We start from the raw sequence: 10,429 nt of genomic DNA, 5'->3' as shown, positions 1-10,429 counted from the left end.
CCCCACCACCACCTAAAAGCTATGCTTCATAAAAAAGTAATCATTTTTTTGTTGTTTATTTGTTCAAAGTTTGGCGGCTGGATGGAGCCAAAGAAAAAAAAGAGAAATTAGACTGAGTAAAACTGCAGTGAAACAAACAAAAAGAGGGAACAGACCAGAGGCTTTCAGACAGCGTAACTGTAAACCTGCACCCAAGTTTATGAATTGTAATTGCAATAATTAAAATAACTGAAACTTCCAATTTGTAAATGTTGTAACAGAAACTCAGAATTAAAAAAATCAAAACTTACTAACTAAGAAAAAAATGAACTGATTCCAGCATTTATTAGGAATTTCATCATGCTGCAGAAAGAACCAGTCCAAAATGTTTCATGTTTTGTCTCGTTTTTTGACACACTGTGCATTCATTTATGCATATCAGGACAAAAGCACAAACAAGTCTTAAGAAATAAAAGCAGGTTAATAATAAGTAAGAAGTGAAACTGGGATTAACCCTCAGTGAGGTCAGTGCTCCATCCCTCTGTTGTCTCAGAGTGTCTGTTCTTCAGGTCTCCCCATCCAGCTGCTCCTCTTTGTGGTTTGTTGTCTGCATGTTTCCAGATGTGCGATGTCCCTGCTGTCCACACGTCTCACCGCAGCCGTTTAGAACACGAGAGCAGCTGTTGGCACAACAATTTACTAGATGTTTGCTTTTCCCACCTTTCTTGGATGGAGGAAAGTCTCTAGGCTGAGATGTGACGATGCCTCTATCCTGCAGCGTTGGGATGTTCTGTGATGCACTGAATGGATTTTAAGGAAACTTTCAGAAAGTAATTAATCGATGTGCTTCTCCAACTAATTAACCTTTGGAGTCAGCCCTGATTCAGGATGACCACCACAACTAAATAATCTTAGCAAACACAAAAAATGGCTGTATCTTAGTCAGTTTTACAGATTTCTTTCAGCTACTCCCTACTGCAGGGGTCACCACACCAAGCGAACTGAAAAATCTGGCAATTGTTTTACGCCAGATGCCCTTCCTGAAACAACTTGGGCTTGAACCTGCAGCCTCAGGATTTTTTTCAGTTAGTTTTACAGATATTGAGCTAAAATTAGGTATGGTGGTAGCTGAGACTCATTCACAACACATACTCTGAGAACTCAGATCACTTCAGCTCTTTGTTTAACACTTTGGCACACAAGGCAGCGGGTCATATGCATTCCTTCAAGAAATGCTAGTGTAATTTAACAAATTGATGCTTAAGTGAAACTCTATTTCCCAAAACACTGAATTATTATGGAAATTATTTTGGATAAAGATGATGTGAAAATTTCTATAGACAAACTCCTAATTATTTTCTTTCTTTTCATACAGGAGGAAGTGCTGTGATGGATTCAGGTTTGTGATGGGCCAGTGCATACCTGAAAGTAGGTAAACCAAACACCGTTCACGCTTTCCTGATCTGCTCGTTCGTTCTTCCCATTGTGGTTCATAGAAACAAGCTGCAGAAACACAAGCTACAGAGTTCAGCATGAAGTGAATGGATGTTTGCTTCAGGCTTTAATTACAATTTAAAATCCTTAATATTTAAGTCAAATGTGTAACATTAAGGGAGAGTAACTTTAAGACAGAAAATATGAAGAATGAATTTTTAAAACAAGATGTGCACTTTTTTCTGGTATTTGCCACCAGAGGGCACTATGGCTCCATACTGACATTTATAGCTGTGAAGAAAAAAATGCTTTAAAAAAACTCAGCTGATGCACATGAGCCTTAAAAAGGGTTGATAATTTTAAATCTGGACTACATTTCTTATACAAATGTTTATGCAGATACCCTCTGAACCCCCAACAAAACAGCAAAGTTAAATGGAGGTTACAACATTATTGGTTATTTCTGGTTCAGGTTAAAGAGTTAAGTGCTGTGGTTCTGGCAGCATTTGAAGGTTTGAAATGAGGCATGAATGGATCAGATATGAGAAGCGTGTTTGATAACAAGTTCTCTCAACCCAAAATACACACAAACAAGTTTACCAGTCTGACGAAAAACAGAAGATTTAAAAAAAAAATCTTTTACAGCACATTGTTGATTTTATTCTACCATATAACGTAAAGTGTATTTATTCAGTGTGGTTCAGTTTATGTCAGAATAAATAAATCTTTTGCATTTCTTCTGCTCACAGTCACACGGTGCATCAAATTCCATCAGTCCACAATAATAACGCAAAATTGCTTCAGAAAAAAAACAAAAATGTGTATTTACAGCTGAGACATATGAATCAAAGTTTTAACAAAGATCTACACCTGGGAAAAATTAAGAATTTATATTACCAAAACACACTTAATGGCTTCCTCTTGTTTAAGAAACTCTGTACGGCATGATAGTGTAAAAACCTACTGCAAATAGGATTGTTTTCCATTTGTGGAACTATAAATGAGAGTATAGAAACTCGTTAAGCATTTTCAGCCTGTTTTTGTGTATTTGTGCAGGTGTGGACGTGTGTGCGGCGTCGCCCTGCGAGCAGCAGTGCACTGATAACTTTGGGCGAGTCATCTGCACGTGTTACCCCGGCTACCGCTTCGACCGGGAAAGACACCGCACCCACAAATCTCCCTACTGCCTGGGTCAGTACGGTCCCCTCTCAGGGGTTACTTGTGTCACCATGGTCCCATGTAGAAAATTCCTTTTAAACACATCTTTTTTTGACATTTATAAATCACACACGTTCTTTATTTAGCAGCTATATTCCATTATGTCTTTGTCCCCCCGCCTCTCCTTTCTTGTTCCAATCCATCCCATAAATACACAGATATTGATGAGTGTGAGGACTCCAGCAGCAGTTTGTGCGACCACGAGTGTGTGAACACAATGGGCAGCTTTCAGTGTCGCTGTCGCAGTGGTTACGTGCTCGCACCAGACCAGCGGTCCTGCATCCTCATGCACACCTGTAAGTTTCTGCTTCACCTTCAGAAGACTGCACGTTTCTGAGGCAGAAAATGACTTCTACAGCTATCAACATTACAATCACTGCTCAAGAATGACCCAAACTGCCTGTCAATTTTTTAGAAAATGTATTTTGATAGCAACGCATTTTGTTGCGCAGTGAGTTCATCTGGGAAATCGGACACCCTGATGAGTGTGGGTACCTGCTCGTTCACCTGTCAGGATTTCATCAACATGAAAACCAACCTGCTTCAATTAAAACTGCGTCTGGGAAACACACAGTCATCCAATCAGGTATCAAACAAATCATCAATCAAAACCCAACCTTCCTGCTGTCTTTTTTGTTAGAAAACCATTTTATGTGTGATGAAATCTGTATTCTATAGATGACTGAGGCCATCAGACTGGGAGGTTTAATAAATGACAAACAGCAGGGATGTAGGATCACACACCCCGACTCTGTATTTATTCATCTTTCTTCTCTGTTGTTTGTAGGTTCCTGGTCTGGCAAACAGCAGTGACAAACCGTCTCAGGGACGAGGAGGAAAAAGCCCTGATGGCCCTTGTCTTCCTGGTTTACCTGGTCCTCCAGGAGCTCCTGGTGTCCCAGGTAATAAAGAGGTGACTACAATGTTAGAAACTGGATCAGCTCCTGTAGCTACTGATGCTGTATGTGAAGGGTGGCTTAGGTGAATGAAAAAGTTCATGAAAATAAATAAAAATTAGCCATCTTGCAGCCAAAACTTTAAAGAAAGTAGAAAAAATACTGGCAAACACACTTTAAGGTGAGTTTTTATCGTTTAAATTAGCTGTACTTAAACCGTTGACACTTGTCCTTTCCAGTTTTAGAATATATCTATTGTGTTTTTCACCTGTCTTTACCAGGACACCCAGGAGAACCAGGAACTCCAGGGGAGCCAGGGGAGAGGGGTCGGCCCGGTCCACGGGGGGACATGGGGCCCATGGGTCCAGAACCTGACCTGAGCCACATAAAGAGGGGCCACAGGGGGGCAGTGGTAAGAAAAAAAAAAAAAACACTGGCTATTTGATATTGAGTCCACTAGAGTAAGTAACAGATGCAGATTGGAGATCAGATTTTAAATCTAACATTATTTCTCAAAAATTAAAAAAAGGTTTTGTCATGAGTAAAACTGTTTATACGAAAGCAAACATCCAGCCTGTCAGTTGTGTGTGGTCCGGGTGGTGGAGTAACTTTAGGCTCATTGTAGTAGGTGTTCTGGGTAAATGACAAATCTGACTTTGATTGTTTCCATGAACAACAAAAAACAATGTTAATTTTTCTCCACACAGCAAACAAAGTGAATACTCTTTGTCTTATTAATGTTCATGCCACAAAAACTGAATGCAGAAACACTGTGATTTATTGACATCAAAACTCAATTTCTAGGAAAGTTTAGGAGTTTATAATGCAACAAAAAAAAATTAAATCTTTAAATATGTTTGATCTTTTATTTACCAAACTCAAAGTAGAAGGAAAATGCTTTTTAGTATATTTGCTGACAGTTTTACTGATGGTATCTGAAGTGTTAAAGGTCATCCTCCAGTGGTCATCTTAAGATCAGATATCAGTGATTCTTGGACAAAGTTAGCCCCAAAGCAGTAAACTATTAATCCCTGCTTGAAGAGATTAAATCTTCATCACTTAATCTGGTGATTTTAGTCTTGCTGATATTGCTGATGTCATAATCTTTAAACTGTTCTGTTTTTGACTCGCAACCATCTTAAATTTGTTGCTAAAATCGCTGAAATTATGTTTTCTAAACACAAAAATTATGTGTTTTGTTCTATGTATAGGTGACATAAAAAAGTTGTGTATAAGAAAACACTCTCATGCACAGAAATAAAAAAATGCATAGACTGTCTGATAACAAGGCATTGTAAATAACACAAAGCATACCGAGTTCATTTGTGCCGCCACACAGAAATATTTACAAAAGCCTTCAGAGTTAATGGTCCTGTTGTAATCGTCCTCACAGGGGCCACCTGGGGCACCAGGAAAAGACGGACTGAAGGTTTGTAAAGTTCATCTTCTCTTTTTTTGGCTTTACTGTCTGGACGAAGTAGCAGTCGCCGCCTGGCGTCTGTTTCACATTAACTGCATGTGCTGATCTGAATGGAGTGGCACCGATCCCAACAGGAGGCATGGGACACCCTGGACATGCCTCCTGTCCAGCTTAGTCCTGTTCAGTCCAACTGGCATCAGATCAAGTCCTGAATCAGTCTTCCTTTCTGCTCCCCCTGATTCCCACACTTCCTCTGCTTTGAATCAACACTTCCTCAGTCAGTATATAGTAGAGCCCCTGGCTGTTCCATTGTCCAATCATTGTCCGTCTTTTTTATATAGTTACCGAAGCATTTATAGGGCCTTTTCATGTTTCACATTGAATAAAGCATGTTTAGCTCCCCACCTGTCTGCTACATCTGTTTTAGGCCTGGAACATCTAACTTATCTTTGCATGGCAAAGCAAGTTCAGAAAGCACATCTATTGGTTTATTCTCATGTTCTAAACACATTTAAGTCACTAAACATCATGGCTAATGCTCTGTGCTCGCATGATAAGATACTTTTAGGCACATCGACCAAGCTAAACTGGTTAATTTATTGTGCTTCTGTTACCTACAGGGTGACAGAGGAGCTCCTGGTCCCAGAGGTCCACCTGTAAGTGTGATTACACATTCATGCATTCAGAATTTTAATTAGGTTTTTCAAAGTTAGAAAAAAATATTTCTACCCCTATGTTTTAAGTTCTAATTGTTTTAATGCTTGATTTTTATTTTAATTGCATGTTTTTGCTCACATTTTGCATCAGAAAAGCATGCCATCCAGACAACATTAACCAGCTCCTCGATTTCTCATTTGTCTCCAGGGACCACCTGGCTCTTTCGACTTCCTGCTGCTCATGATGGCCGACATCCGCAACGACATCATCGAGCTCCAGGAGAAGGTGTTCGGTGGGCGGCGAGGACTCTCTCTGGACAGTCCCCCTCAGTCCAGCGGGGAGGAGGACTTCGACGAGTGGGGCTCCGGATAAGAAGATCTCCCCTCTCACTACCTGACCCGTTCACAAACCTGCTGAGAGGATCTCTAACTTGAGTCCAGAGAAACAAACACCAAACCTGGAGATCAGAGCATCAGCATGTTGAAAATCAGTCCCCTCTCAGCTGAGATGAACACTAACAATGCTACAGAGTAAAGCTGAGAGACATTTCAAATGTTTTTAACCACCTACAAACACAGATGTGACTGAGAGCTGTGTAAGCAGGACGTATCGACACAGTGAGAACCTTTATGTCCGAATCACTTCAAACAATGAACCTTATTGTCTTCACTTTTTCCTCTCCCTGAGTTTGTCCATGGAAGCTCAGCTGTGGCAGTGATGGATTGTTTAAAAGGTATTAGCATATATATATTTTTTAAAGAAACAGACGGGTCTTTTTTCCCTTTCCTGCACCTGTTTGTGGTGTCCAGGGATGACGCCTGAGTTGTGAAGCTGATATCTGAGGGTAACTACATATATTTCAAGAGACTCCTGAGCCCTGTGATGCTGAAACTGTCCAATGTGACAACTCATTTTCAGGTATGGCATTAAACTAAGAGAATCTGCAGGGATGTGCTGCTTAGAGATGATGAAACAATGCATTAATTAAATACAGAGAATGGTTACAGTGTCATATCCTGACGGTACACAATAAGACCAGTATAACAAAGCAAAGCATTATTTTAATCACTTTGGTTCATCCCAAAATTGGATTGTGAACCTAATGTTTTTTGGCAGTGATGAGTAGTGCACATTTTCTGCAACAAACAGCTGACCAAAAAATCTAGAGGACTGAAAAGAAGCAGCTGATAGGAAGCACTAACTCCCCTTTACAGGTTTGTTTCAATATACTATGCTTTTTTTGAGGGGTGTTTGTAAATTGATTATTTCCAAAATAGTATTATACACCACATAATCTGACATAATAATGAAGCTACATGCATTTAAAATAACGTACACAGCATTATTCTGGACTAGTATAGTGTCGCTCCTGTTCATGATTTATACTGATTCATTCAAGAAGCTCGCTGAAAGCATGCTTGGTTAACATATTTATCGCTTGGTGCCAAAAGGCAGGAGATAATGTCATGTATTGTAATTTTAAGTTCTGACCAAAAAGGCTAAAAGATAAGATTATTTGACTTTAAAACTGTTGGGATGAAAGTCGGTATGTATTCCTTCAAAGACCGCTAGGCCTTTCATTTTAATTTGGAATATGAAAAAAAAAAAAAAAAAAAGCAGACGCATGCCCAATTTGGAGCATTCAGCCTTGTTGGAGCTCGCTCATCAGTGTCACACAGCTGTATTCTGATCCACATGTTGGGACTAGAAGCTTGTTGTTGCATCTGTCAGGCTTCCAACCTGCTGCTCGTCTTGACCTTTATTTATTTTCATCTGCTAATCACCGTGAAGAAAAAGCAACGTGGCGTGTTAATATGGTGGCTCAGAGCTTTCGCAATCAAATTGGGCAACTTTGAGACTCTAAAATTGGTGCACAAAAGAAAACAGGGCATTGTTTTGACAGATATTGCAAAACAGCAAACATACAGTTTGTACTCACTAAATGTGTAACACATAAAAAGTTCAGTGACACATTGTGAAATGAACGTTGCAACAATTCTAGTTGTATAGCTCAGCCAACAAGTAGGTTTACCATTTTCCATTGTTGTAACTAAATAATCCTTCACTGTTGGATGAATACATTAATGTTACAAAGGGAATTCCAGAGTGTATTTTTTTCTATCCAAATCTTTAAAACCAGACAAGATGATTATTATCATTATTACTATTTTTTATCTCAAAATCAGGGAGGTCATATATTTATTCCCAAAGCCATTTTTTTTTTTTTTTAATTAAACACTTTACTAACTAGACACGCCCTGCAAAAATGGTCGAGCAGAAATTTATGGAACAAATTGCAAAACAGGAGTAACTTTTTATTTACTCAGTTCTACCAGCAGAGAGCGCCAAGTTAAAAGTTAACAGTCAGTTGTCTTTTACCTGCAGGGTATTTTACTCACTGAACCAAATAAAATGTACATGAATATTTCCCTTCAAAACATATGCAACCTTAAATACAAAATTAAAATATCTCACTGTTTACTTGCACTTACTTATTGCTTTCACTTGTTATCTTCAGTGGCAACATTGCATGACTGGGTATAATTATGGAAAGGTGTAAACATTGAAGGTCAAAGGTCAAGTGCTTGGGTTGAGACAGCTGGAGGGCCACAAGCTGTCAGCTTAATGAGAAAAAACAAGATGTTTTGACTGGGTTCATGTTGTGTGATAAATGATTTTTTTTTAAAAAAAAGCTCAAGTAAATTCTGCTGCCTTTCAGTTTGTGAGAAGGACCAAAATGCTGCTGCTACCTGTGTGTATTCGTGTATAAATCTTAATGTCCAATTTCCTTTTTATGCAAGTTTGTGTGGATCAGATATAAAGTACATAAATACAGTGTGGGCTTCTCACTGCTTCCCCTGTCGTCCCGTCACTGCTCAGCAACCAGGAATCAGGAAAAACAACCTGAATCAGTTTAAGAACCATGTCAGTAAGAGAAAGGAAAGAGACTGAAAGAGATTATCTCATTTCCTTCACCACTTGTCATGCAACCGGTGGTTTTACTCTCAGCCTGCAGGAGACGGCAAACAGAGTGCACCTCAGTGCACAGAAATCATGCCACAGCGGTGACAGAAGCCCTGTCATATCCATCAACATACAATCAGCAACAAGAGAAAAAGCTTCATTTTTCCATTTAACATAAGTCATTTTACGGTTCATGTCAGCTAGAGGAAAATTAAGTAATATTACACTTTTATATTCCAATAATTTGATTGGTTTTCTAAGATTGCATGCCACATATTTCTATTTGAAGCTGGTTTCGCTATCTGGTTTTCATTCCACGCCCTCGAGATGCCAGACTCCAACAGTGTTTTACAGTGAGGTGAGTTGTGAAACTATTCGCTGACATCTTTTGATGAACATAAAGATAAAACAGACAAAACTTGGCCAGATGTTTCCTAGCATGAGAGGAATTTCCACACTGACACACTGTGGCTGTCCATAAACACACCTCCTGCACGATGGCACCGTGGCTTCGAAAATGTCGGTACATGTTCACGTGTGCACAACAGCGTCTGTGAACAAACGTGAAAAGAAGTATGACCTCTGTCTCACTTTTGTGTATTTGTCTCAGGTTTTTTATGATGTATGGAAATATGCGGCTGAAAGAAAATAATGTCACAACATCGTCTCGATTAATAAGTGCTGCCATTGATTGTCTTTCTTATCTGTCTCGTTAGAGCTGTGTCTCCGTGGTGTATTCCTATGTTTCCTTGGCTTATGTACCACATGGAGACAACACTGCATGTGGTTGCTGCTGCGTATATTCTGTTGCCAGAGTATATGTTGTGTAAAATACTAACATCTACACATTTAATTTTTTTGGTACAGATGATGCCTAAAAAGACCATTCCCCAAACATGGACCCTGAAGATATTGATGCCCACGCTGCTCCTGTGGGTTTGGTTTGGGCTTTACTTGTAGTTGGGGAGAACAGAAGTCAAAGTGCCAGACTGAGAGCAACACAAAGTACAATTTACAGTGAGATCATTGCTTGATGCTGACAGAAAACTGCATTTGGGCCATTACTGCAGGCTCATGGAAGCACTGTGACAAACGCTGGGGAACGAAACGTCACAACAATAAAAAAAAAAACGAAACAGTTACACCACAACAACAACACTTTAACCATTCCTCCTTTAAGCATATTGCATGTGCAGTATGTGTAATGGAAACCTGTACATAACATTTGTTACAAGGCAAAAATATGTTTTACAAACTACGCTTCCTTCAAGTTTTGACCCATGTAAAAAAAAAAAAACAATTCTAAAGAAACCAACATGCATGACAAAATACAAAACAGTGTGACAGCATTACTGCTTTTATTTGTCTTCAGGGTATAAACAGTATGGCCACACAGCTCCTTGAGCCATGATTCATTCTCCTGTTCTTGTTGAGAAAGATTCAGCTCAGTTAGTCAGAATCAACATTCAGCTTTCTGCGCTACAATTAAAGAATCAGATCAGCGTTTTTACTAATTTAACTGACACGTTTTGGATTTTGCTCGTCATAACATAATGACGTGAAGATGAAAAGCTAGAGAACTTGAAATGTTTCGATTGTCCATCATAGTGGACGTTGTTTGAAGTCAAACCTTCACTTCTGAGGAAAAGATAAATAAAAAAAATGCATTTGAAAATGGAAACACTTCATGAACGTTACCTGTACATCATGTTTTGATGGGACATCCTGGTGTTGTAAACACAAAATTCAAAAAAAGTTAAAAAACAAAAACAACTGGACTTCTATTCTGTAGCTGAAGACGTTTCGCTTCTCATCCGAGGAGCTTTCTCAATTCAGAAATAGAGAGTGTGGAGTTGAGCTT

At 39.2% G+C, this 10,429-nt stretch overlaps 1 protein-coding gene across 1 annotated transcript in view; it reads left to right on the top strand.

Annotated features, from left to right (window-relative positions):
- The window catches only part of LOC108243319 (collagen and calcium-binding EGF domain-containing protein 1-like), a 28,155-nt gene extending 18,917 nt beyond the window's left edge, over positions 1-9,238 (top strand). Inside the window, exons 3-11 of the mRNA XM_017428670.3 lie at positions 1,355-1,407; positions 2,470-2,604; positions 2,790-2,927; positions 3,084-3,217; positions 3,419-3,533; positions 3,809-3,939; positions 4,921-4,956; positions 5,568-5,603; positions 5,812-9,238. Of these exons, the coding sequence (XP_017284159.1) occupies positions 1,355-1,407; positions 2,470-2,604; positions 2,790-2,927; positions 3,084-3,217; positions 3,419-3,533; positions 3,809-3,939; positions 4,921-4,956; positions 5,568-5,603; positions 5,812-5,976 (943 nt within the window). The 3' untranslated portion in view covers positions 5,977-9,238. The remainder of the gene's footprint in view (positions 1-1,354; positions 1,408-2,469; positions 2,605-2,789; positions 2,928-3,083; positions 3,218-3,418; positions 3,534-3,808; positions 3,940-4,920; positions 4,957-5,567; positions 5,604-5,811) is intronic.
- The last annotated feature ends 1,191 nt before the right edge of the window (positions 9,239-10,429 follow it).

The sequence above is a fragment of the Kryptolebias marmoratus genome, linkage group LG15 (assembly GCF_001649575.2).
Source record: "Kryptolebias marmoratus isolate JLee-2015 linkage group LG15, ASM164957v2, whole genome shotgun sequence".
NCBI lineage: Eukaryota > Metazoa > Chordata > Actinopteri > Cyprinodontiformes > Rivulidae > Kryptolebias > Kryptolebias marmoratus.
Note: the sequence above shows the minus strand (reverse complement) of the source record. Positions and strands in the feature narration are given on the sequence as shown.